Source organism: Vanacampus margaritifer, chromosome 1 (genome assembly GCF_051991255.1).
Source record: "Vanacampus margaritifer isolate UIUO_Vmar chromosome 1, RoL_Vmar_1.0, whole genome shotgun sequence".
Taxonomy (NCBI): Eukaryota; Metazoa; Chordata; class Actinopteri; order Syngnathiformes; family Syngnathidae; genus Vanacampus; species Vanacampus margaritifer.
The window spans coordinates 59,456,838-59,483,425 of NC_135432.1; the positions used below are offsets into that span (position 1 = coordinate 59,456,838).

General features: G+C 39.7%; 1 protein-coding gene across 2 annotated transcripts in view; it reads left to right on the forward strand.

The window, feature by feature from the left end:
* Nucleotides 1–26,588, forward strand: part of LOC144044067 (latent-transforming growth factor beta-binding protein 2-like) — a 103,089-nt gene that overhangs the window by 58,895 nt on the left and 17,606 nt on the right. The window contains exons 10-31 of one of the 2 annotated variants that reach the window (XM_077558264.1): nucleotides 535–657; nucleotides 1,835–1,999; nucleotides 3,763–4,068; nucleotides 5,100–5,119; nucleotides 5,289–5,325; nucleotides 5,715–5,774; nucleotides 6,536–6,664; nucleotides 7,525–7,653; nucleotides 7,746–7,865; nucleotides 7,944–8,063; nucleotides 12,143–12,262; nucleotides 12,458–12,580; nucleotides 12,662–12,787; nucleotides 14,276–14,401; nucleotides 14,587–14,712; nucleotides 15,477–15,602; nucleotides 15,997–16,122; nucleotides 17,027–17,152; nucleotides 18,314–18,433; nucleotides 18,519–18,644; nucleotides 21,579–21,701; nucleotides 22,747–22,875. In XM_077558264.1, the coding sequence (XP_077414390.1) occupies nucleotides 535–657; nucleotides 1,835–1,999; nucleotides 3,763–4,068; nucleotides 5,100–5,119; nucleotides 5,289–5,325; nucleotides 5,715–5,774; nucleotides 6,536–6,664; nucleotides 7,525–7,653; nucleotides 7,746–7,865; nucleotides 7,944–8,063; nucleotides 12,143–12,262; nucleotides 12,458–12,580; nucleotides 12,662–12,787; nucleotides 14,276–14,401; nucleotides 14,587–14,712; nucleotides 15,477–15,602; nucleotides 15,997–16,122; nucleotides 17,027–17,152; nucleotides 18,314–18,433; nucleotides 18,519–18,644; nucleotides 21,579–21,701; nucleotides 22,747–22,875 (2,706 nt within the window). The remainder of the gene's footprint in view (nucleotides 1–534; nucleotides 658–1,834; nucleotides 2,000–3,762; nucleotides 4,069–5,099; nucleotides 5,120–5,288; nucleotides 5,326–5,714; nucleotides 5,775–6,535; nucleotides 6,665–7,524; nucleotides 7,654–7,745; nucleotides 7,866–7,943; nucleotides 8,064–12,142; nucleotides 12,263–12,457; nucleotides 12,581–12,661; nucleotides 12,788–14,275; nucleotides 14,402–14,586; nucleotides 14,713–15,476; nucleotides 15,603–15,996; nucleotides 16,123–17,026; nucleotides 17,153–18,313; nucleotides 18,434–18,518; nucleotides 18,645–21,578; nucleotides 21,702–22,746; nucleotides 22,876–26,588) is intronic. The other variant, XM_077558274.1, reaches the window with a different exon arrangement.

Below are 26,588 nucleotides of genomic sequence, written 5' to 3' on the forward strand. Positions count from 1 at the left end.
TGGCATTTTAACTGGCCAGCTTGTTTTATTGCCTCTGTAGCTGCACTGGTACTGCACTGGTTGCTGAGTTCCACCTTTACAGAAAAGAACAAAAAAACTCCTTGACCTCTGCTGAAGATACTGCGATGTGTAAAGGATAGAAGGTGATGATGTAAAGTAATTAATCCACATCTGCCCGACTGTCCTGCTTTCAAAATGAATGAATTGTCAATTCCTCGGCGCATGTGTTTTCGTCATGTCATCACTCCTCCTGTATTTCATACCGTTGGGTAACCAAAAGCATTCCAGTCATCACCTCCAAGCGGCTGGCATTATTTTAACTTCACGATCCATTGCAACATTTTGTCACCTTTCGATGTATAAACAATTCCCAAAACTTACATCATTGTTGGTCTTGCGGCATGACAGCTTTGCATACTCAATGTAAAAGAAATGTGATATTGAAATGTCTTTTCAAGGAGATCATTTGCAGTTCAAACACTCCCTGTCAGGGTAAAACAAAGTTTCAAGGCTAACGCGTTGCATATTTCACAGATATCAATGAGTGCCTGCTGCCAGGAATCTGCAAGAATGCAGAGTGTCTCAACACTAAAGGAAGCTACAGGTGCACGTGCAAACCCGGTTTCATGTTGGACCCTGCCAGAAGCCATTGCGTCTGTAGGTATTCACTTGTACTCTTTAAATGCGGGAGCGGCCGTAGCTCAGCCTAAAAGGCTTGTGCACTTGGGGACTGACTGACAGCAAGCTCAAAGCCCAATCCAGAAAATATGCAACTTTGAACTGCTTGTTGGAGAGAGACCAGTTTTTCTTTGTGCAAGTGTATTAGGTTTAGCCCCCAGCAGTGAAGTCATTTCCATAGGACACTCACAAAAAAATACAGAATCTACAATTTGTACTGAGCAAGTGTTATTTTGATGTGTATTTCATCCATGAATCGGCCAATGCATTTCCTGGTTCACTTGGTTCATCATGCTGTTCACATTTTTGACATCATGAGACCAAGACGCTGATCTTTGAGTGTCACATTGTCATCAGCAGATTGTTGCAGGGATATAGAGAGATTGGAAGAATCACAGAAATGCATAGACCTCCGTGGAAATGTATTGGTCAATTAAGTCACCCCTAATACTGCTCATACCTCTAAGGTGACATATTTGCTTGATGGATAGGAATTGCTATGATTAAGAACCTTTTTAGTCCTCAGTTTGTTTCTTGGCCATTTTTTTAGGGGTGTCAAAATTAGCATGTTAATTATGAGTTACTTTAAAGTTCCTTTAACACAACAATTTTTTTTTTTTACGCGCAATTAATGACCGCTCCTTAATTTCAAAACCTGCACTGGGGGAATTCCAGTCGCAGACATGTCCACATCAAACTTTAGGAGTAATAAATGTAATAGTTATGCATATATATGTGGAGACTGGGGTGAAGTTGTATTTTACAATTTCAAAAATGTGCAGAATTTTGCAAGTTCTAGCTAGATCTTAGTATGAAAAGAAAAATGCACTGAGCTGTCACCAACATCTTACAAATGCAATTATGCCAGTACAGTACATCTTTTTTATTTTAACTCAATTTTATGAATTATTATGAAATTAATGTATCAATGACTAAAGTACGCAGCCATATTTCTATTACTAAAAAATCGACTTTTATGTTAACAAGAGTATGAAAACTTAGAAAAAATATTTTATTGTACATTTTATTATACATTTAGAACAGATATAAAATTTGCGATTAATCGTGAGTTAACTTTTGGAATCATGCAATTAATTTCGATTAATTACACTATTTGTCAACGTGCTTTTTCTGAGTGTGTCTTACATCTCCCCAGCTGACAAGGCAGTTTCAGACCAAAAGGCGTTTTGCTACAGATCAGTGTCAGCAGCCGCATGCTCACTGCCACTTTCTCAGCACATCACCAAGCAGATCTGCTGCTGCAGCCGCGTGGGCAAAGCCTGGGGAGATGGGTGTGATCGCTGCCCTTTGCCCGGTTCTGGTATGTATGTCTATACAAATGCACAAATATTGCACAAGGTCATGTCCTCAATCTGCAAACACATCATTCCATCACGAGTTTTACTCGCAGAACACATATTTGCTCAGTTGCTGTTGTTTGTAGATATAAAATGCAACATGTAATCGCATGTAAAGGTTGTCAGTGTTTTTGAAAGACGTCTCAAAGAAAGATGAATTGAGTCAGTCAGTCAGTCAGCACCCTCTTGTCTGCCAGCTGTGCAAATGAGTTCGGAATAGCCAAAATTTGTTTGAAGTGGAAAAAGACCAAAAGCATAACAGTGGTCATATTTTAGAGCCTGCGCAAGAGTGGGAGTCAGTTTTGGGGTTATCGCTCATGTCCGCTGAGAAAAATCCCACTAAAGACAGGCAAAACTCAGAAACAGAAATACGTAAATAGCTTAGCCAAAAGAAACAAGGGAAACTGTCAACATTGTACAATACAAATCAGTTTTATTCAAAGTTCCAGGGGGAGAATGGGATGATTTTATGGACTAGCCAGTGATTTATAAGTATTGTAATAGATCAAATATCATAGACCTCCACGATGCTGCTTGACCAGGACTGATGCATAGCGTCTGATCCTTAATCCTGGCTTTTGTATGGCCTGACAAAGTGCTCGAGTCATGTTCCATTCCTTGTGACCAGGTAACAGGATCCTGATGACTTTTATTCCAACTTTCAACTCAGCTCCTGTGATGTGCTGCGGATCATATCAAGCCCAATTTTCATCTACTCCTTAATCAGTCCGTTGCGTATAACATCCATGTTTCCCTCCTTTACCTCCGCCGTATTTCACTGTCATTACGTACATTGTTTTTCCAGATCCTTTCGGCATAGGGTTGCTGGTCTTAGGTCAAATAAGGGACACTGTACTTCTCGCTTGTAATGGATTCACCATCTCTGAGGTTTGCTGGGCTCCCGCTGTCTGCCAAGTTAGCAATTAGCAGTAAGGGGTTATTAAGTGCTACATGATCCTCTAGGCTGTTTGGGTATGCAAATATGCCAATGTCTTTACAAAACTCTGTTGGTAGCCCCCAGTGACTCATTTGGCTACTGTTATACTGTAATAGACAGCCCATAGAAACGCTCATATTAGCACAATTATATTAGTCACTCCCTGTAAGTCTATTGTGTTAGCATGACAGTCTGAACCACATAAACAAAGACTTAATCAGTATTTAGACCGAGTTGAGACCAAGTCAAGAACCATGCAGTGGGAAACTGAATCAAGGAAAAGAACAAGGCAGGACAAAATACTAAATACTAAAAATGTACTTTGAGAAGTTGTAACCAAGTAAAGATCAAGCCATACAATAATACCATGACTTGGGAAATGTTACATTGAGTCAAAATCAAGGCCTGTCAGGATACTTTGAAGAGTTGAGACCAATTTGAGAGCAAGACAAGAACAAGCAATGTTATAATGTAACTGCATAAAAATAATGGAGCAACAAAAAATACTGTAAGTCAAAACCTCAATAGGAAATGTTTTTTTTTTTTTAACTGGTGCAATAATGCAAATGTTTCTAAAAACTCTATTAACTGGTACACCTTCAGTACCAAGATGCGACAATATGGCAATCTGTCTGTCTGTCCAGTGTGGACAAAAACAAACAAAAAAAGAGAGAGAGAGAGTCCCGTTTGTCACTCTTAGCTAAAACAGTAAGAGTTAGCACTCAATTTCTTACATATTTATTGTTGACTATGGTTTTTGATTTTTGCTCCCGTTTTCCCACCATACAGATCATTTCAAGGAGATCTGCCCAGCCGGCCACGGATACACCTACTCCCGCTCTGATGTTCAGATTTCCCTGCGGCACCTGGGAGAGGACGATCTTCAGAGTACCGGATTGTCTTGGGAGGAGCAGCACCCCACAAATCCTCAGCTGCCATCCTCCCAGCCGCAATATCCCACCTACCCACAAACGCCTCAAATACCCCAGTGGCCCGAGTACCCGGAGTCGCCGCAGTCACCCCGGCACCCTGACGCTCCACAGGAGCCGCCTCATCACTTTATCCCAGACAGAGAAACACCACGGCAGCGTGAAGGTGAGAAGGACATGGTTAGTACTGTAAGGTGTGTTTGGTAAAAAGTTACTAGGGTTGTACTGTTAGTTAAGAGTTACTTTTTTTTTTCTGGAGAAAAACAGAAAGAAAAAAAAAGTTAAGATTTACTTATTAAAAACATTTCACCACAACACTTATAGTATAAACATGACAAGGCAGCAGAATGATTCAATAAAAGTTTTATTTTCCAAGAATCCAAACATCAACAGTGTGTTTTGATCACACCAAATAAATGCAACATGGAACACAATCGGAATGCTTGGCTCCGTGCCGTCAAATCTGAAGCATTTGTCAGTGATGATGCATGTTCACATTCATCGGGATTTATGCACTTAATGCATGCGAATTACTTTTTGGTATAACTGCAAGACTTTGATCAACACATTCTGCATGTAAACATTTATGGATAGCATATTTATTTTCCGCGTCAGTGCTTTTCTTTTGGCATCATTTTAAATACGACTTCATCTGCCCGGCTTAAGGATAACTTGATGTGCCTACATTTGCTGTTTTTTTAGTTTGCATGTTTTCATTGTGCTTTTGTGGGTTTTCTCCCAACAAGTTGGCATATACTGAACAAAAATATGAATGCAACATTTTTATATTTGATCCCATTTTTCATGAACTGTACTTTTATTACATGCACAAAATGCCTCTTTCCCGTACATATTTTTCACAAATCTGTCAAAATCCGTGCACAGGGAGGTACAGTAACGTAGCGTGGCCTTTTATTGCGTACAGCATGAGGCACACGTGTGCAAAAAAATGAGTAGAGCAGGATTACCTCGGCAAAGTAAAAGTCCTCACTAAAACAGAACAGCAGTAACCACAAGTGTTGTGTTTATATTCTTGTTGAAGTGTCTAATCACTGTGCACAAAAGTTTTGGGACGTCCCTCTGAATTAAACATACTGTATGTCTTTCTATTGCTATCTTTAGTAAATGTATAGGAAATGTAAATTCAATAGCATCAATGCTACAAATTAACTTTCTCTTCTTGTCATCTTCTGCTAGATGTGGAAATTCAAAGACCGGTAAGTTCTTGCTCCTTGATCATATGTTCATTATGATCACATAACATATTCGGTCCACATTTCTCAAACACATCTAGTTATAGTATGAATACGCGGGAAATGGGAAACATTGCTAGATGATGGTTTTAATATAACCCAAATTTGTCTGGAATGTGTGCTTGTTTTCTAGCCAGCTGTTGTGACGGATTCGCCATTGAAATATCCAGGTTTGTCATACATACCTTGACATACTTCATTTGTTATATTTAACATTGTAATTTGGTTGCTATGATGTATCGTCATTTCAATCTGGAAATGTATTTTGTTATGTTTTCATTTAACGCAGTATTTCCAATTACAGTCTTTGCATGCTCTGCTCCTGTGCCAGCCAAAACACTGACATTCCAATTGTGACTGCTCTAATTCTGCTATTGTCCTATTTTTAACAAGGAGAAAAGCATACATCGTTTTTCTTTTCAAGTCGCCTGTTGAGTGACAGCTGAGGCAGTCAAATTTTGTAAAATAAGCAATGCATAATTTAAGGAGAGCGTTAGTGGTTGTATCCTTTTATACAAGGCCTAAAATACAGCATAGCTAACATTATTCTTCCTTCCAGAAGTTGCTCCAGACTCACCAGCCAAGCCGGATCCAAAGGAAACAGCCCACACAGATTCAGGTAAGACGCACATTATAAAAGAATATGCATCTGATGTTATAAATATGTATCCTCTTGTGTCAGTTTAGTTTGAAAAGGAGAACAATTATAGAGGAATAATATCCGATGGACATTATGAACGACTGTCTTCATTTTTGCAAATTATTTTTTTGTATTTCATCATGGCCTGTGCCAGGTTACAAATTGTTAGGATCTTAGGTACTCAAACCAAAAATTAATTAAAAATTGTTTAGCTGAAAATGGCCTCACAGAAGACTATTGTGCCACGACAAGCTGGTCGGGAATCACTCCAAGGGGATAAATGTTTAATTAATTGTAATACTTCATTCTAGACTATATTAAATGTTACCAGGATCCTTTTGGATGGGCAATATTGGAAATGAGCAACATTCATTATAAACGTATATGTATAAAAAAAAATAAAAATGTTTTTCCCTCTCTGGATGGGTCAAATATAAGGGCCCAGTTTACTGTCTCCACTTAACCACAGTCCAAACACCAATGTAAGACTTGACTTATTTCTTCATGGCCTTTTTAAGCATCCCACATTAAAGCACAATACAATGTGTCTTTCCATCCAAGACCATCACCCAATAAAACAGCAGGAAGGCTCTCATAGAGAGGAATGTGTTAGGCTTTGTATATTTTTTTCAAACACTTTACAGCAGCTACCACATTGTGTAACCAAAACACTATTTTTTTTTATATCTGTTGAGACCCAAATGAGTGCATTTCAGATCGTCTCTAACTTTGTCTTTTAGTGAGCGTTGACAAGTGCGCAACCGCCCCCTCCATTTGTGGCCATGGGAAATGTGTTCCTGTGCAGACTGGCTACACTTGTCACTGTGAGCCGGGATTTAAACTCAATGCGCTGCAGACCAACTGCATAGGTAAGAAACTGGAAGACAGAGCCAGCAAGATTTTCTTGGTTTTCAGTTGTTGGTTTTTTTATGCTTGTAAACAGGGTTATTATAGTTTTGGAATTTTCATTTTAGTAAGTTTTTATTTCATTTTAAGTTTTCTTTTTAAAATTTAGTTAGTTTTGAATAACGCAGTTTTTGGGGTGGTTCTGTTAGTTTTTATTATTTTTCTTTTTTGTTTTTTTTTAAACACTTAGTTTTAGTTTGTTTCGGTATGAGTATTTTATTTTTTATAAGTGTATTACTTGTGTGCAATATTTAATCAATACCATGGTAAAATGAAAAAAGTAACGCATTTCTTAGCTAGCGATGCATTTCGGCTGAGTTAAATGAAAAAGCAGGCGAGCCGAACCATTGGAGCCAAAAGTCAAGCACACAAAATTGTCGTCATCTGAAGGTGCTTTTCTATTGGCTGTTGCTAAATGACGTCACTTCTGTGCGACAAACTTTCAAACATCCTTATTCCGGTTCATATCGAAATAAATGTAATAAATGATTTACCAAAGACTAAAACGAAGGAAATTTTCACTATCATTATAGTTTGAATTAGTTTTGTAAACGTAAAAATGTGTTTGATAATTTAGTTTTCGTTTTTTAAACAGCATTTTTGTTTTTATTTTATTCCATTAGTGATTTTTTTAAAAAAAAAAAATGTTATTTTGTTAGTTTTCGTTAACTAAAATAACCTTGCTTGGAAGTGTTATTAAGAGGTGGTTTAAGCCGAGTAAGTCCCCACCTTCATGCCCAGATACAAAATGCATTAAGACCTACAGTATATACACAATACCAGTGAGCTATCGCTTGTCTTTCCCCTCTCTCTACCACTGTAGATGTGAATGAGTGTGAGGATGAGCCATGTGACGCAAAAGGCAGTTGTACAAACAGCTATGGCTCCTACAGTTGTCAGTGCTTCAGCGGCTACAGCCAAGTAATCACGCAAAACAGGAAGTTTTGTCAAGGTGAGCGAGCGCACATAACAGCAGTGTCACCTTTGCAATAGATGAATGCCACCATTACATTTGACATGACATTACATTCATCCTCGTTGCAGACATTAATGAATGCAACATGCCCAACAAGTGCCAGAATGGCCACTGCGTCAACACGGAGGGATCTTACACCTGTGAATGTGACAGCGGCTTTGCCCAGTCCTGGAGAGGCCAATGCGAAGGTGACATGCCAAAAACGTCACCTTGCATCCTGTTCACAGCTAAGCATTTATACTGTATGTCATCTTCGTCTTTTCCAGATGTAGATGAGTGTCAAGATCCCAGCACTTGTCCCAGTGGTAGCTGTGTCAATACTGTGGGCTCTTTTCAGTGCCAGGTCTGCAGCCCAGGCTTCAGGCCTATCAGCAATAGATGTGTAGGTAAGGTAACGCAGCCTATTATCAGCAACATCACCAAATGTCTGATGGGAACTCTCAAGTATGGTTATATATGTGGTTATTTTTTGGAATGGACTGCTATTTATTTAGCACTTTTTTAGCTATAGTGCCCAAAGCGCTTTACAAAGCCCCACATTCCCCCAATCAATCAAGCAATCAATCAACAACTTCAGGGATGGGTGACGACCACTCTACCACTGAGCCACGCCACCCCCGTTATTTTTTTACCGCTAATTACAAAAATGTGCTTGCATGTGTGTTTTTTTTAAACTCATTCACTCCCAGCCGTTTTCACTGAAGCAACCCCCTTCGCTCCCAGCTGTTTTACTAGATTTTGACTTGATTTTGCAAGGCCCACAGAATATTGTGTTCTATTGCTATAAAAACATGGAACCTACCAAAAGTAAGATTAAAGTCTCTTTTTTTAATCAGGAAAAAAAATGTATATTTCTATCTGTTTCCGTTTTGCAGCAATTAGTATTAGAATAAAGCGTCATTATTTCATCATTATTCACAAATCTGTTTAAAACAAAATCTTTTTGCAACATGGCCCTGGTTGAGCTTTTTTAGTCTGCTGCTACCTGCTGGCCGTTTTTGTAATAACTACCATCGCTTCAACCATTCTTTTCAGCTCAGAGGCTGCATCAAAGCCTTCTGTATGCTCTAAAATGAAAAACATATAAATACGTCTTTGCATGGTAAGATTTAAAATAGAACACATTTTACGGTTTTGGGAGCAAATGAGTTAAGTACTCTGGATTCCAAGAACAAGCTTGTTCGATTCATTGAAGACTCAAATTTGCTCATAGGTGTGCATTTGAGTGTGATTTGTTGTTTTTAGTTAATTAGTTGGCGACAAGCCCCATTCTCGTCCAAAGTCAGCTCTTTGCGACCTTAATTAAGAAAAGCAGTAAAAAAAAAAAAAAAAAATGGATGAATGGATGTCTCCGTGAACATGTGAAATGTGAAAATGTGTGAAGTCAGATGAGGTGTGCAATCATGTTTACAGTCTCAATATGTGTGAGTACCAAAATGGTGACCTTGGCCCTGTAGCAGAGTCTGTGCTTGAAACGCTGCAAAGTGTACTAATGCTGTTGTGTCCAGTGGAGTTGCATTACTCACCAAAAACATCTGTTTCAGTTTATCCGTTTATTTCAAGGACTTAACAGAAGATAAATAAGTAAGCTTTGTGCATAGCATAGTAGAAACAAAAAAAAAACTGATTACATATAATCCTAAAGAATGACAACTGTAGTACTTGCGCAGCATGCAGATTACAACATTTTTTGTCTTTTTTTTTTTGCAGATGAAGCAAGAATTGATTTGACAGTGATTTCATCTGTATGTGAAAGCAATCAAAAACGACAAAGAAGAGTTTTTATATATCGCTGTCGTGTAAGCGTTCCCTGAGACCGCTGCCGTGGAAAGCGCTCAGGTTTTGTTGAAAAGCGTTTTGCATTAGGTTACATTTAAAAGCTGCTTTTTCCAAATGGAATTGCCAGACCCAACTGAGTTGACATGGCAACAAGCCCCGGCGGTAATGACTTGCCGACAGTCTGTGATCCAGCACCAAATTTAAGCTCCTTTAGTTTGACTGTTTTTTTTTTATTTTTCAAAGGCTGTTCGTGTGTTTAAATGTGTATAGGATACATTTGTTTTTAAACTTCAAACCAGCTTGGCGTGGATGTTTTATGTCAGCCGTGCGGCGTTATAAGGCCAACATGACAGGTTAAAAACCACAGTGGTGACGGCGGGATTGTACTCCGCCCTCCTCCCTCCGAGTCCATTCAGTGCCTTCATGTATGAAATATCAGCTCAGCAGCCCGCGGTAATATCCACAATATTGTTTAAACATCTTCACTGTTATTGTTGATCTTCTGATATCAGTGGCCCCCGAAAAAGAAAAGATTGTTTATAATACTTCAATTTGGGAGAATCCAAATATTTTCTCTTGGCCACAGCCTTGAACAAACAGCATGTTATTGTTGGAGAGCTGCGACCACTGTACTGTTGGGTGCGCTGGAGGCCCGGCAGGATTTGATTAGCACCGCCGGCTTGGGTGAGGGGACCAGGCAGTCACTGGAGATGTATGAGGAGGGTCAAACGGTCAACTACCGACTGCGAAGAGGTCCCGACTTGCAAACAATTCTTCTCACTCAACCGGCACGTCCTCTCACTGTGGTCGATTAGATTTGGATGCATGTAGCACATGTTGTGTGTTGCGTTGACGGCTTGATGCTAACACTGAGCCCGCCCCAACGTGGCCCGGTTACATAACAACCCGAATGGTGTGACTTACCACATCCCCTCTCCGTGACCTTACACTCCCCACTAATTAGTTTGGAAACCTAAACTCCTGTCTTGAGTATTCCAGACATGTGAAAGGTTGGAGTCTAAATGAAATTGACTTCAGAAGTGTTTGTTTGCAGCACCTTGCCATTGATTTATTCTAATTAGTGTGAAGAAAATTGGCCTGTGTGTATCATCTAGATGCCAGATTTCCACGCAGAACTCCTCATGAACTACTTGGTTAATCTGGAGCAATCTGTTAAGAATAAATTGCAGATGAGAGGTTAAAGGTAAACATTTTGTCAACATAATCCACATCCAGGCCTACTGGAGCTCGTCCGGCATAAACAGGCAGTTTCCAGTTTTTGCTTCAGCCATCTGACGGGAGTACGGCAATTTGCGCCCAATTGGCCGGGTCGCGGATAAGCTTAATTGCCGTTGTGATAGTGAACAGCTCCATTTGCCTTGTCAAAGATTATCACACAGGCTGAGGGGAGATTGCATGACTGCATTGCGCCAAACAAAATGTTGTCTGTTATTTTCTCCTTTTGTTTGCCTCTTTTAATTCCAGTTCTTTCTCCACCTCCTTTGCAGACAAACAAGTGCCTTCCTTTTAGTGCTGGCACTATCAAATATTTTTTATAACGGTTAATCTATTGATTATTCAATCAATTAACTCATTTGCTCCCAAAAACGTATAAAAAGTTCTATTTTAAATATTGCCGTGGTCCCAAAAACGTATTTATACGTTTTTAATGTTTTGGGGGTATTTTTTATGGCAGAGCATACAGAAGGCTTTCATGCAGCCTCTGACCTAAAGAGGTCGCTTAAAGCAATGGTAGTTATTACAAAAAAACGGCCAGCAGGTTGCAGCAGAGTATAAGAGATCAACCAGGGCCATGTTGCAATAAGCTCTTTCCCCCACTGTTTTCAACAGGTTTGTGAATCATGATGAAACTTAGCTATATTCTAATACTAATTACTGTAAAATGGAAACAGATACAAACGTACTTTTTTTCCTGATAAAATTCTGTTGCGAGAGCGAAGAGGGTTGCTTCAGTGAAAATGGACTAATTAGATTCATTTAAATTTTGCATTAAAGTCTATTACAAACCCCCCCCCCCCCCCCACCCCCATTATTATTAACCAGTGATCAGTGTTTATTCCGTACTTCATATTCATGTAGTGATTTTTTTAAAAAGAAGGCGGAATTAATATTGTACTATGATTTATCAGTTCGGTCATTGTTTTCACATCTCTTATTTTGATTAAACACAGAAGATAATCAGTCTTCTTTCATGAAGGACTACAGAAATCGGTGAACAATTACTGTTGATATGCTGAAATCAGCGGATTTGGACAGTTTTAACTTAAAAAAAAATGTCTCCAAACAAATACTCGGATTATTAAATAGTTGTCGATTCATTCAAAAAATTGCACTACAAAACAATACTCCTACTCAAAGTTTTTCCACAAGTAGTAAATGCTGGATCAACAGCTCTGACTCACAAAGTGGAAAAGGCATCTCCTGCACCAAATCGTAAAAGCCTTAACGAGTTGAATTTAAAGAAGGCTGTTTTTTACACACTCATGATGCTTTCCCTAATTATTTCCCTTTCTAGCACAATATAACAACCACAAGTTACTATTTATACTGATATTTTGGCAAGCAACTTTTATTGTCCCAAAAATCCTGAGGCACATATTTGAAACCTGAAAAAAAGAACAATAAAGTTCATGCGTTGTCCTTTCATGACCCTCGATGTCCGCAGATGTGAACGAGTGCCTGAACCAAAACATATGCGGCCGTGGAAGGTGTGTCAACAGCGAGGGCTCCTATAGGTGCAACTGCTTCCAGGGATACAAACTCACACTGGACAACGTATGCCAAGGTAAGTCGTCAGCGGACAGAGAGATCCGTGACAAAGTAACAGCTTGTGTAAATAGTTTGCAGCACGCGTGCTACTGCAGAAGCTCCATGGCAAATTTGAAGCTTTTAGAAAAAAAAGCTTACAAAGAGCCCGAGTGTCTTTTGATTTCCTGAGGCCCCCCCCCCCCTTCTATTTTCCACTTTTTCTTCTTTCCAGATGTGAATGAGTGTCTGCTTCCGGGGATCTGCCTTCACGGACGCTGTGTCAATCTAGAGGGTACACACAGATGCACCTGCAACCATGGTTACCAAGTCACCTCCGATGACAAAGCATGTGAAGGTCTGCTGTGTATTTCATTACGCTCTTCTATGTTTATGGCAACCGAATTAAACATGCATGTTTTTTTTTTCCCCCCTTTAGATATCAATGAGTGCGTATCTGGTAAAAAGTGTCCTGAAGGAATTTGCATCAACACACCAGGTTCCTTCACGTGCCAGAGCTGTAATCCTGGTTTTGAACCATCTGCTGATGGGCTGAGATGTGAAGGTAGAATTTTACCTTCATTTAGCGTGAAGCTGTTATCCATTGTCCCTTTGATACATCTGCATAGTTCCCATTCAATTTTAGTAATAATCCTCATAAAGATGGTGCCTTCAAAGGGGTTGTTTTTTAGGGGCAACATCTGTGTGAAATCTAATCCTATTAGTTATATATCCATCTATTTTCTATACAGTAGTCCAAATGTCATTCGATCTTACCAACTCCATTTTGTTGCTACGGACCCCGTAAAAATCCCCCAAAAAAATTTAATTAATCGCACAATTTTTCCGTAATTAACTCATTCCCTCCCAGCCATTTTCTCTGAAGCAAACCCCTCCACTCCTGGCTGTTTTGCTGAATTTTGATTTCTTTTGCAAGGCTAACAGAATGTTGTGTTCTATTGCTGTAAAAACATGGAACCTACCAAAAGAAAGATTAGTGTCTCTTCTTTCATCAGGAAAAACAGGTATATTTCTAAGTGTTTCCGTTTTGCAACAATTAGCATTAGAATACAGCTAAGTTTCGCCATTATTCACAAATCTATTTAAAACAGTGGAGAAAAGACCTTTTTTCAACATGGCCCTGGTTGATCTCTTATACTCTGTTGCCACCTGCTGGCCGTTTTTGTAATAACTACCATTGCCTTTGCCAGTTCAGAGGCTGCTTCAAATCCTTCCGTATGCTTTAGCACAGGGTTCACCAATTCCTGTCCTCGAGGTCCGGAGTCCTGCAGGTTTAAGATGTTTCCGCCCGCCCACTAGCACACCTGATTCATGTAATCAGCTCATCAGCATGCCTGATAACGATCCTGATCTTTAGTAACAGGTGTGTTGGTATGCGGAAACATCTATAACTTGCAGGACTCCGGACCTCGAGTACCGGAATTGGTGAACCCTGCTCTGCCATAAAAAGCAAATAAATACGTCTTTGGGAGCATGGTAATATTTAAAATAGAAAGTATTTATACGTTTTTGGGAGCAAATGAGTTAATCGTGATTAATCGCATTTTTCTACATCTGCTTCTACTTTTTTCTTCAGAGCTTGTAAAAAATATTCTTGGAAAAATCTTGTAATTAATGTAAAATCATCAAATAGAAAGTATATTTAGAATCAAAGACTGTTGTAATAGCTTTCTTTGTTTGTTAAATAGAATTGAAAAACTGAAAGTAAACCAGTGGGCAAGTTTGACTGCAGGTTATAGGCCATTACTGGAAATAAATAAAACTGAGTTAATTAATTAAACGAGTAAAAAAAAAAAAAAGAGTACCGCTTGAGTTAAATAATTAACCGAATTAAAAAAAAACTAATTACCGCTTGAGTTAATTAATTAGCGGAGTAAAAATGTTAACGCTTTAAAACATTTAAATTAATCTCCAGTGTTAACGCTTTAATCTTGAGAGTAGTTAAAATAGTAATAGGAGTAAAAAATAAAATAAAATAAATCAAAAATGATAGTAAGACTTTTCTGGTGAACCTGAATGTGTGTGTCTACAGATGTGGATGAGTGCTCCCAGGGCGACTGGTGCCTTGGTGGCGTGTGTGCCAACACAGCCGGATCGTACACCTGCACCAGGTGTAAGGCAGGCTACAGAGTGACTCCAGATCGACGGCGATGTGAAGGTTCGTGCCCAGCTCCACTGCTCAGAGAAAACCATTTGTTCTTTCCGGGTCTCCTTTGACACATACTGGGCATCTTGACAACACAAGCTTTCAAATCCGTTGCATTCAACTTGAGAATTCCTTTTCACATTTGATCCGAGTGATGTCCAAACACGTCTACGATGTTGTTGTTGTGACCCACCCAGATATTGACGAGTGCCAGTCGCTGTCTACTTGTGCCAATGGCATCTGTCTAAACTCAGAGGGCTCTTACACCTGCGAGAACTGCCCCACAGGCTACAAAGTGTCGTATGACGGAGAACTCTGTGAAGGTTGGTCACTCAGCACTCATCGTTAAAGGGGAAGTCAATCTTAAACATTTCTTGACAATATGTGACCTCACTAGTCTAAACGTGATATTCTGATTAATTTTGCATTTGTGGAATTTGAGATATGCAGCAAAATCCAGCCGTTTTTTATCCATCTCAGGTGGCGGCCGTTTTGTCATTTGCTGTCGACTAAAGATGACGTCACAGTTTTCTGAAGCTGAGCTGTGATCGGTTGTTACCTGAGATCTGAGCAACTGTGATGTCATTGTCACTCGACAGCAAGTAGCAAAATGGCCCCTTTCTGATATTGTTAAAACAGCTGGCGCTTTAGGCCCTAATGGGTTAACCCATTAAGACCTAAAGCACCTGGCAAAACATGCCTCTAAAAGCTATGGGTGACTTTTGACTTTTGGTTGTTACTTGAGACCTGAGCAACATTGATGTCATCTTCAGTCGACAGCAAGCGACAAAATGGCCGCCCCCTGAGATGGATAAAAATGGCTTGGATTTTGCTGCTTAACTTATATTCCACTAATGCAATATTAACCAGAAATGCCATATTTAGACTAGTAGGGCCACATAGAACATATTGTCCCCCCAAAATTTGGGGGGAGGGTTACTTCCCCTTTAAGGGATCCACGCATAGATTCACGTGTCTTATCAACGCTGTAGAAGATCTGTCATGGTGAATTAGGTGTTTTTTTTGGCGGCGGAGATTCCCCTTCTTCTCTCGGGAATTTCTAATATCCTGTGTTGTTTCGTGCCAGACATTGACGAGTGTGCGCTGCCCACTACATGCCCCCGGGGAACATGCACAAACACAGAGGGTTCCTTCACATGTGTCAGCTGTCAGCCTGGTTACAAAGTCTCTGAGGATAGACAGCAGTGTGATGGTGAGACTTTTGGCTTCCTGGATGCTGTTTGTTTACTTGCGCACAGATGTGGACTTTATATGTCAATGCGTCGTTTCCTGGGGTTCGATCTGGTTCAGGTTTGCCGACGCATTATGCCACATCTCTCAGACATCACATCATAGCTGGCTGATCAAGCCCGTTGCCTCGAGCGCTGATTATTTAACTGGTGCTCAAAACAAATACACATCTGTCTCAAAATAGCGCATTATGTCAAATACTCTTCAGATAACTCAAGCAGGGAGATACACGTGTTGACATTTCCGAGCTTCACTGACTTTTAATTTAGCTGATTTAAACCGGCAGGATGTATTTGTTTCAAGGCCAGAGATGGCAATCTGGGTTGTGATGTGTCCGTCCATGTATTTGTGTCCAGATGTGGACGAATGCTTGGTAGCTAACGTGTGCCCAGGCCAGCTGTGCTCAAACACCCTGGGATCTTATACCTGCAGGAGCTGCGGATCCGGCTTTCAGTTGTCTGCGGACGGTTATGGCTGCGAGGGTAAACCGACCTTTATACTTTTTCATCTTGGCTCGTTTATGTCGTCATCGTAGTAATTATCTTACTGGATCTAGGCCATGATAAAATAAGATTTACTTAAGACCCTCAACATGATTACAGAGGAACTTTACTTTATGGCTTATTATAACATGGCACGGTTTACGAGATCAATGCAATACAACGTCTGCATTGACCAATCCAGTGAGGTTAGCTTTGCTGTGCCTTCATGAGAATGAGAAAACCGGATGATTGTTTAATTGAAACGTGGCCTCGGTTATTCACATATACTGTTCTGTGTTTTTTAATGGAAGTGGGGATCTTGCCCGAGAGGATGATCCCCCACTGATGTGTGTCTCTGCGCTGGGAAAAAGTTTCACAAAACAACCCCGGGTCCAAGTCAGCGTCTGATAGGATTTGAATGATATGATGGAAAATATTAAGGCCTTAATTTGAAATTAAGTCAACCGCTGTGCATCCTTCCTCAGTAAGCTCGCTATGTGGAACTCCCTCTGTTCACCCAAAGGCAAAACTGAGCCATCACTTAATGGCGGCCCACACTCTTTTCCCCCTAAAGAATATAATCTGCGCTTGTCTGTGGAATTTTTAGTGATCGCATAACAGCCATCTCAGTCACTGTTTGTTTATCCAGAAATTACACACCACCTGTAATAGCTTGCTGTTTTGCAGTCGATGATCATCTTGCATACTTATCTTCCCGTCCTTTTTAATAAAACAGTCAGTGCGATCAAATTAAGAGAGATTTACTTACTGCACCTAATGCTTTGCACTTAGGCTGAAGCTCACTATGTCGTTAATAATATTAGCAGACAGCGAAGGTATAGCATTTCCACAATGTGGATTCTTTGGCCAAGATTATATCAACTTTTCTTCCGTTGTCGCTCAGATATCGATGAGTGCCAGAACCCAGGTTTATGTCCCACGGGCATTTGCACCAACACAGAGGGCTCCTACTCGTGCATGGCCTTTGACCCCGGCTTTACCGTGGCACCTGATGGCCTCTCGTGCGAAGGTATGTGATCATCTGCAGTTGGCTGCGTTGTCATGTGCCGTACAGTACATCAGCCTGGTTGCATTATCTACGCGCCTCGCCCTGGAGGTCGTCAGTGGAGGCGCATCAAGAAAAACATATTTTGAAACCCAAGTTAACTGTTGTTCGAAGCAAAATGGATCCATTTCACTTCCTAAATCCCATGGATCAGTTGTTCTCAAAATCAGGTTAAACCACCATCATGACCTAAATAAACTGTAGTGTAGCCTTTCATAAACATTAACACTGTTTAAATATAGAAAAAAAATAGCTTGATTTCATTAATATATATTTCACGTCAAATGTACTTAAAAAGTGTACCGAGACAATTTTTTTATTTTAATGCCGTGTCAATAATTTTGTGTCGTTTTCGGATGTGGATACAGAGATCACACTAATCCAACATTTATACAACTAAAAACGTTCACATTTAATGAATTGATGGAGTTTAACCGCCTTAAAATAATGTACAAAGTCCATCATGCATGCAACATGCAAATCAAATTTAAAAAAAAAAAAGAGAAGGTGAGTACAACTTAAAATATTTATCCAAACCTAAAAACACAACAAAACAAAAAGAACAGCGAATTTCAACTCAAGGTGTCAGTTTGTAGAACAATCTGGATTCTGGATTGTAAAACTAAATCATCTCAGTCTATTTGTATTTTAAAAAAAGGTATAAAAGCACAATTATTGGAAAAATATATATAGCACAAGGTCATGCCATTGAATTATTTTGTTTAATTGTCACATTATTAATAATTATTAGTAATTTTTTATTTGTTAATCAGGGGCAGATATAAGTTGGACTTCTTTCTGTCCCCTTTCATTTCTTTTTTTTTTTAAGAATGAAAGAAAATTTTGAATTGAATTGAATTGAAATGCCAGTGTTTTAAACTTAAAAATTAAAATACAACTGAAATGTACTTGGGCTCTAAACAATGAGTAACAATGATTCAAAAAGCAAGCATGTGCTTCACTAATTTTCAAGAGTAGCAATTATGTCAATTGGCACCCTGTAATGGGTTGATTAGTACCAGAAACTCTTCGTTAAGATGACAGAACTTTTGGAAAAGAACACAGTGATCTCCAGCTGGTGAGACTATGTCATCATTATGCGTGTGTGTGTTTGTTTGAACACAGATGGAACTGAATGTGAGGACACAGGCATGTGTGTGGGAGGTCAGTGCACCAAAGCCGTTGAATCCCACAGTTTGGCGTGCCCTGATGGCCTCGAGCTGATCGATGGGACCTCCTGCGGAGGTAAATGCATTGTAAAGCAAAATCAGTCAGCTTTGACTTGCTTTGATGCTATGTCTTAAGTTTGTCCTTGCATGTCATGCCGCAGATATCGACGAGTGTTTCACCGTTGTGGGGATCTGTGGAGAAGGCAGGTGTCTGAATACGGAAGGCTCCTATATGTGTGTCTGTCCTGAGGGATATAACACACTTGATGGGCGGACCGGCTGCCAAGGCAAAGTAACACACTATAGCAAAAACACGATGCTAATTGTTATATGACCTCCTTATTGGAATTCCTCATAGATCACTTGTCATTGATTCATTGCCATTCAAAAGACATCAAACATAATTTGAGCTAACCTATTTGGAATCTTTTTTTTTTCTTTTCTTTTTTTTTTTTCTCTTCAGGAGAGCTCAGTATTGTTCATTCGATTTAACATCATCATTGCTCTCCTTTTTTTAAAAAAACAAATAAATTAAAAAAATTTAATAAATTTTTTTATTTTTTTTTTTATTTATTTTTTTTTTAAAACTATTTGGAATCTGATGCTACATTATAACACGGGCAGCAGACTGGTTGAGTGCAACTGTCCCCAATCGACTGGTTTCATGTAAAGCAGTGTTAAATATTAAAGGGGAAGTCAACCATAAACATTTCTTGACAATAATATGTTATATGTGACCTCACTAGTCTAAACGTGACATTCTGATTAATATTACATTAATATTACATTTGTGGAATATGAGTTTTGCGGCAAAATCCAGCCGTTTTTATCCATATCAGGGGGCGGCCATTTTGCCACTTGCTGTAGAATAAAGATGACATCACAGTTGCTCAGGGCTCAGGCAATGGCCGATCACAGCTCACCTGTTTTGTGAAGCTGAGCTTTGATTGGTTGTTACCTGAGACCTGAGCAACTGTGATGTCATTTTCACTTTGACAGCAAGTAGCAAAATGGCCGCCTTCTGATACTGATAAAAACTGCTGAATTTTGCTGTTTAATTCATATTCAACTAACACAATATTAACCAAAATACTGTATTTAGACTAGTGGGGCTGCATAGAACATATTATTGTCAAGAAAAGTTTTTGGGTCGACTTCCACTTTAAAACAATATTTTGACTGGCCAGAATAGAAGCAAATTAAAAAAAAAATACAACTCACCAAATGTTCTGTAGTTATAATTCGATGTGGTTGTTTATCTTCAACAAGCCGGTCCCATCCAGTATACTGTGTAAATTTGTTTCATTTTGTGTCATTACAAAAATAGGATGATGAAATAGGAGCAAGGTATTCAGTGCTTTTTAGGCAGCCTTCAATACCTCATTTATAAGCTTGTTGCCACATACTACATACAGCAGGCTTAGTGTACGAGAATTTTCTATGGCGATGAAGCTGTATTGTAAATATAGTTTCCTGATATGAATGCAGCTTTCATTTCCTTGGAAGTTGTCAGCTCTTCTTATGTCACATAATTTGGCCTTTTCCCCTTTGCAAAAAAAAAAAAAACACAACAAAACACACAATCCAGGGTGTACCCCATCTCTTGCCCAAAGTCAAATAGGATAGGTTCCATCTCACCAGTGACCCTAATTAGGATAATCACTATAGAAAATAGATAGATACATATACAGTATTGTTCACAATTGTAGGACTCCTTATGGAATACATTGTGGTGTTCAAGTCAGGTCTGAGACTTCAGGCAATAGTACGTTAATTGCCCATAACCTCCCCATCAATCTCACCACCGGCTTCATTTTTATATTATTCCAACCGCACCCAGTGACCAAGTCTTCATAGCGCTGGGGGAAATAATGTTGCTTTGTCATCCGTTATGGTGGACAAGCTTCTCTTTTCAACAAATTTGCTGTCAAAATAATTTAAAAGGATTTGACTGGAATGTTTGAATTGAAGCCGTGTTATTTCTAGTGTGTCTTGCCAATACAGTAAAGGGTGAAGTTAGATAAATGACGCCTGTGGGGATGGGCTGGTCCCGTGGTCCAGGCTCTTGTATTTGCTAGTACAACCCTGCAGAGAGTTGAGCGATGAAGGCTCACTCCTTGCCTAGGGACATTACTCCCACTGAGGCTTTGGGAAGATTGTTATGCAAGCCTACCAGCCTCCGTCAGCTTCTTTGGCTGCCAGCCAGAGCAAATCATGGAAACTGATTATCATATTAATCAGGTTGTCCCATATTTTCATTCATTCATCCATTTTTCAACAGTGCTGGCACAGACAAACCAGAATGGGTTTGTTTGCAGCTTTATAGTATTTGGTATTTTGCCATCATTTCAAAGCAGTTAGGGGTCAGTGTTCCCCAATCTTTATTGAGCCAAGACACATATTTTACATTTGAAAAATCTCACGGCACCCCACCAAACAAAGATGTCAGAAAAAGTACTGTGTATATATACTGAAATAATAATATAATAGTTACTCAGTGTGAAATCAGGGCAAGTTTAGTTGAACACAAACCTGATATGCTCGCAGGAAACCATGATGACTTATTCTGTTGTTTGAATGGCAACAGGTGGATACACAGGTTAAAGTGGAAGTCAACCTTCAACATTTCTTGACAACAATGTTATATGTGACCTCACTAGTCTAAGCATGACATTCTGATTAATATTACATTTTTGGAATTTGAGTTATGCATCAAAATCCAGCAGTTTTTATCCATCTGAGGGGGCGGCCATTTTGCCACTTGATGTCGATCAAAGATGACATCACAGTTGCTCAAGGGCTCAGGCAACGGCCAATCACAGCTCACCTGTTTAACTCATATTCCACTAACGCAATACTAACCAGAATACCGTATTTAAACTGCATAGAGGGCTGCATAGGACATATTATTTTCAACAACAAAAAATGGAGGATTGACTAGCACATTACTTACATCCTACTAAATTGTCAAGCTCACCATATTGGTTCATCAAATGTTTAGAAAAGGAAAAAGGATTCTTCCTCGCCTCCCATCTTGGATCCAACTTCCCTTTGCAGCACGAGTTATGCTGTAATGCTGCAATTATCCACCATTGTGCCTCTAATCAAGCATGTAGCATTCATTATCAACACTTATGACTCAGAAGGGAGCACTGATTAGATTCAATGAGGTATGTTTTGTGATGGGTATGTAATAAATCTTGATTCTCTTTTTACCATAGATGTGGACGAGTGTAGCAAAGACAACGTGTGCACTCGGGGCCGATGCCTCAATACTGACGGCAGTTTCATGTGTTTATGTGAGGCTGGTTTTAAGTACAGCGAGGACACTTCTGACTGTGAAGGTAATTTTTTTTTTTGATCTGGTTAAATAAAGGTATTATTATTATAATGCAGGTGTATTTGATATTAGGATTAATGATTGTATCATAGAACAGCTTTTGGTGGCGTTTTAAACCACACACTAAATTTCCTTAGCATCAGAGGTGGCAAATCCAGGTGCAGAAAGTAAAAATCCTGCCACAGTTTGGCTTTAGCCTCAGGTGCTAGTTAGCTAGCTAGCACCCATGGTGCTCGTTTATCTGCTAGGGAGCTAGCTAGCTAGCTAGCACCCATAGTGCTCATTTAACTAGCTAGCACCCATGGAGCTCGTTTACCTGCTAAGGAGCTAGCTAGCTCGCTAGCACTAGGGGCTAAAGCCAAAACTGTGGCAGGGTTTTTATTTTTATTTTCTTTGCCACCTCTGCCTAGCACAGCCCCTCGAAGTGCCCAAGAAAAGTTTAAGAATCCGTTTAAAAGTCACTCTTGTTGAAAATCATCACAAAAGTCAATTATTTTATAGCTGCAGAGAAGAGGTCAACTTCACTTTTCAATTTCCCATACTTGAGAGCATATGCCAGCGTCAGATATCTGATCGTTGCGCTACATTTAGAATTAAGCTTCGACGGTACAGCACAGTTGACCATGACTAAATTGTGATCGCCAGTGTGAATTGTCCAAGCCATTCTGTGGCATAAAGAAGCGAGGGGTTCCTGAATGACATGTCTGGAGGCCTGCAAGTGTCTTTCCCCAAAGGAGTAGCGTGAATGACCCCATTGTGAGCAGGAGCCGCTTCTCCCTCCGGATCGTCTCCCTTTAGCTCCTTCACAAGTTCTTTGGTTGCTGTGATAATATTGTTGTTGGCCATTCCCCTTGCCTGCTGCGTTCACTGAGGACAGCTACACCACAGGCTTCCTGGATGACTCCAGCTGCACAGCCACCACAGTAGAAGCAGAGGGAGGGAGTGTGTGTGTGTAGGAGGGGTGGGCGTGGGGGTCACATGTGGTTGCATTTGTGCCCCTGGTCTTGCCCTTTTCTAACCAACTGCTCTTTCCCGTTCTTTCTCGACAGACCAGAATGAGTGTAAGGAGTTTGGAAGCTCGGTGTGTGGTACCTGGCGCTGTGAGAATACTATTGGGTCGTACCGCTGCTTCATGGGCTGCCAGCCCAGCCTTGAGGGAGAACACGCCACAGACTGCGGTTAGTGGTCAAACCACATGTAGTTAAAGGAATAGAGGGCACAATTTACCGCATTTGAGAAAAGACAGGCCGATTCGGAGCCCTTATGACTGAAGCGTAAGACCAGACATACTGTAAATCTTGAGTGTATCGCCCTTCTTCGATGTATTATTCAGTTTGGGATAACCAAGAACAGTTTTGAATTTCATTTCACACTTGCGAAGGGTATAAAAAAAAATTATTCATGACTGTCAAAGTGGGGTACAAACCATAGTGGTGTGATACTTGAAGGATAATGATTGCACTACATCATGTCGATAAGCTGATAGAAAACCATCTACCTATTTTCTATAGTGCTTTTCATCCACTATGATCAAAAAATCTAAAGCTGCAAGCCTCATCTTTAATTTATTGAACAGGCTTAAGTGAATCCGTCACACAATTATGCATTGTTTTGAAATAGCCTATATTTTGGTTATTTCGAAAAATCTGCAACATCACAGCTGTCGAATAAAGGTAATACTTTGGGATTTTTCACACTCTAAAAACGGTTAGGTGAAGAAAAAAATGGACCGACCCAACTTTTTAAGTTATTAAACTAAATAAATTAATAATCCACAAAGCAACCTATTTTTAGGCTTGTTTTGCAGTTTATTTGTTTGACACAACTTTTTTGGTTAATTGAATAACCCAACTGAATTTGGTCAAATATGAACCCACCCAACTTTTTGACTTATTTAATTCAAAACTTTTGGTCAAATCAAATAACCTACGAAGCAACCCTGTTTGTTTTGTAGGTTATTCAATTTACCCAATAATTTGGGTCAAATGAATAACCCACAAAACAATAATTGAATCGGGTGAAAAATAAACTGACTCAACTTTTTGTATTATTTAACCCAATAAGTTGGGGGGGGGAAATAATAATTAATTAATATCCCACAAAGCAGCCCAGTTTTTGGGTTGTTTGTAAGTTATTAATTTGACCCAATTTTTTGGGCTAATTGAATAACCCAAAATGTTGAGCTGGTCCCTTTTTGACCCAATTTGGGATATTTTTGACCCCACTGCTTTTAGAGTGCAGGATTTTGGGGTGTCCCTCCGCCCTGTATCCAACTGCAATAGATCCACCCCTGCACTCCACCTAAAACTGGAGTGAGTGAGGCCAGTAGCTCACACGAGTCTGGAGTGTGTCTGAAAAAGATGTGTTGAAACCTAATCATTGCTATTCTTATGATTGGGGAACAAGACTGTTAGCTTAGATGTCCGCATACCTTCTGTGTCCTCCCTGTGGTTCCAGTTCACCTAGTTTAGCTGGCCGTGTTTGTGCATTTGCTACATCTGGGCCTCTCAGCTGTCCAACTACAATAGACGCATCTCCATGACATCCAGAGTACACCGAGTCTTGTGTGTTTACTGGCACAGACACCTTGGGTTTGTGATATTTGGGTTTCTTGCACAACTTTTGGATTTCCTCGCTCGCTCCTCATTCTCTAGTGCAGGATTCATCTTTGTTACTCTCAGTGTAAAAAAAAAAAGGGGGGTTATGAGGTTTTTGAGAGATAAAAGGGCCAAACATTTATCTCATCCTTAGTTGGGATCCAAACAGTCATTGGAGAACGACAGGCGAAGATGGGAAAGCAGGCTGAGAGCATCCGAATGGAATGATGCTATCTGAACACAGATGGAAGCTGTCGGTGTTAATAGCGGCCAGCGTATGCATTCAGTGCAGTTAAATGTGTCATTGCTAATATGGTGGAACCTCAAGTCGACCGTCCTAAAGATCATACCATTTGGAAACCAACCGCTATTTTCCGGGAAAAATATGCCTCAATCATGCGAGACTTCGAAACACTGCACAAGACTTAAACTCTTCAGTTGTGTTTAACTTTTAAGTACAATAAATTTCTTAACCTTTTATAACCCCCAAACATTTTTAGGTACAATTTCGCACTTAAATACATTTCAAATGAATCATTAATGAAGTTATTTTCCTGTATTAAGTGCATTCAAACTATGCATCTTGTTACAATTGCTACATTAAATAATCTTTATAAATATAAACCAAATACACTACTGTATTTTAACCCCTTCAGATTCCAAATATTTTTTTGAAGTGGTACTTGGTGTCAAATTTGACAATTTCAAATCGAAAGGATTAGAGCCACGTGTGTTTTGCGTGTACATTTGTACGATTGTTAGGAATGTAAATGCAACACAAAATGATTAATCAAGTGCCTGTACAGTTAATAAAGGTTTTATTATATGGAATGATTATTTTAAACAAGTCAGTGGTTGATCAGCATCCTTGAGCGTAGTGTGTTTGACTTCTGATTTTCCACTATAGAGAAACAGAAGCAAAAACTATTGCAGATTTGGAACTGGGTTTTAAATATGATGATCTTTTTATTCTGCTTTTGCCCAACGGTGGATGTTTAGGTGGAAATACACCGCACTGATTCATAGTAAATCATAGTAACTTATGTCTGCCTCTTCCAATGCACTTTGGCTTGTTGTCTCTTGGGCACCATTAAAACCCTTTTTCGGGATAAGCGTAGACTTATCGTCATCTTGCGAAAATGCTTACTTCCTCTACGGCATGTTTGCTTGAAAAAAATCATCATCAATCATTCAAGAGGAGGTCGTAACGTGCAGTTTCTGCATTGGGCGTTGCTTTATTCTTGAAAGGGCAGTACTTTTCTTTGGCTCTGTACGCTCTCTGCTTTTAGATTTATAAATCATAATAAAGGGGGGAAATATCTATTTTTGCTTGCAGTGGGCATTTTAGCCGCAAGTGTGCTTTTTAGGGGTCATTCAGGAAGCCCTGTCATGATGATGCTGTACATAGGACCCTTTTGGGCATGTTACCGTGGAACCGTATACATCCATGGATGTGTCATTGTTTAAATTTAGCACTGGGCTCATGAATTCCCTCATGCTATATGCATTGTTTTTTAATAAGACCTGCCTAAGGGCGGAAATAGCATGCGGTCAAACCCATGTCAACCTTCCAGCCATGTGTATGTTTGGCTAACCATGTCTTTATGCCCACATACTGTAACAAACTACACATTATTGCGATCTGATGTGGTCATTCCAAGATTGGAGATTGACGAAATGATCGTAAAGGGGCAGAAACAGGATTCCCATGATATGTCATCGTTCCTCATTCGTGCCCACATGTGAAATGCATATGGGTCCAATCAGGCTCAGCACACAATATAGGGGAAACGCAAGCTGCAGAACATCACTTGCTCTCATGCTAGTCTTGCTGACTACCACTATGTGCATCAGATTAGCACAAAAAAATAAAAAAATAAATTAGCACATGGCACCGAGTTTTTGCAAACTGGAGGTGAGCGCTTTTTGGTCTTGCTTTGCTTCCTCCCCTGCCTGCCTCATATTTTCCTTCAAGGCAATTTACACTTAACTGATTACCACATGGAAAGAGCAAGAAATGAAATCTCGCATCCCGCTGGTGTGTGCCGTTGTACCGCCCAAAAATATTATTGCGATGGATTTAGGTGATAACGGCGGGTCAAGAAATGCTACCGCTAAGACGTCACAGCATTTTGGGGAAAAACACATTTATCATAAAAATGATGATACTTTGATTGCATGTGGTTAGCAACACATTTTGTTCCACATGAATGAGAAGCTTGAGGGAAACATTCCTGGATCCACTTTACCTTACTTCCTGAGAGAATATTAAAATAGTCTGAGTCGTGTACATT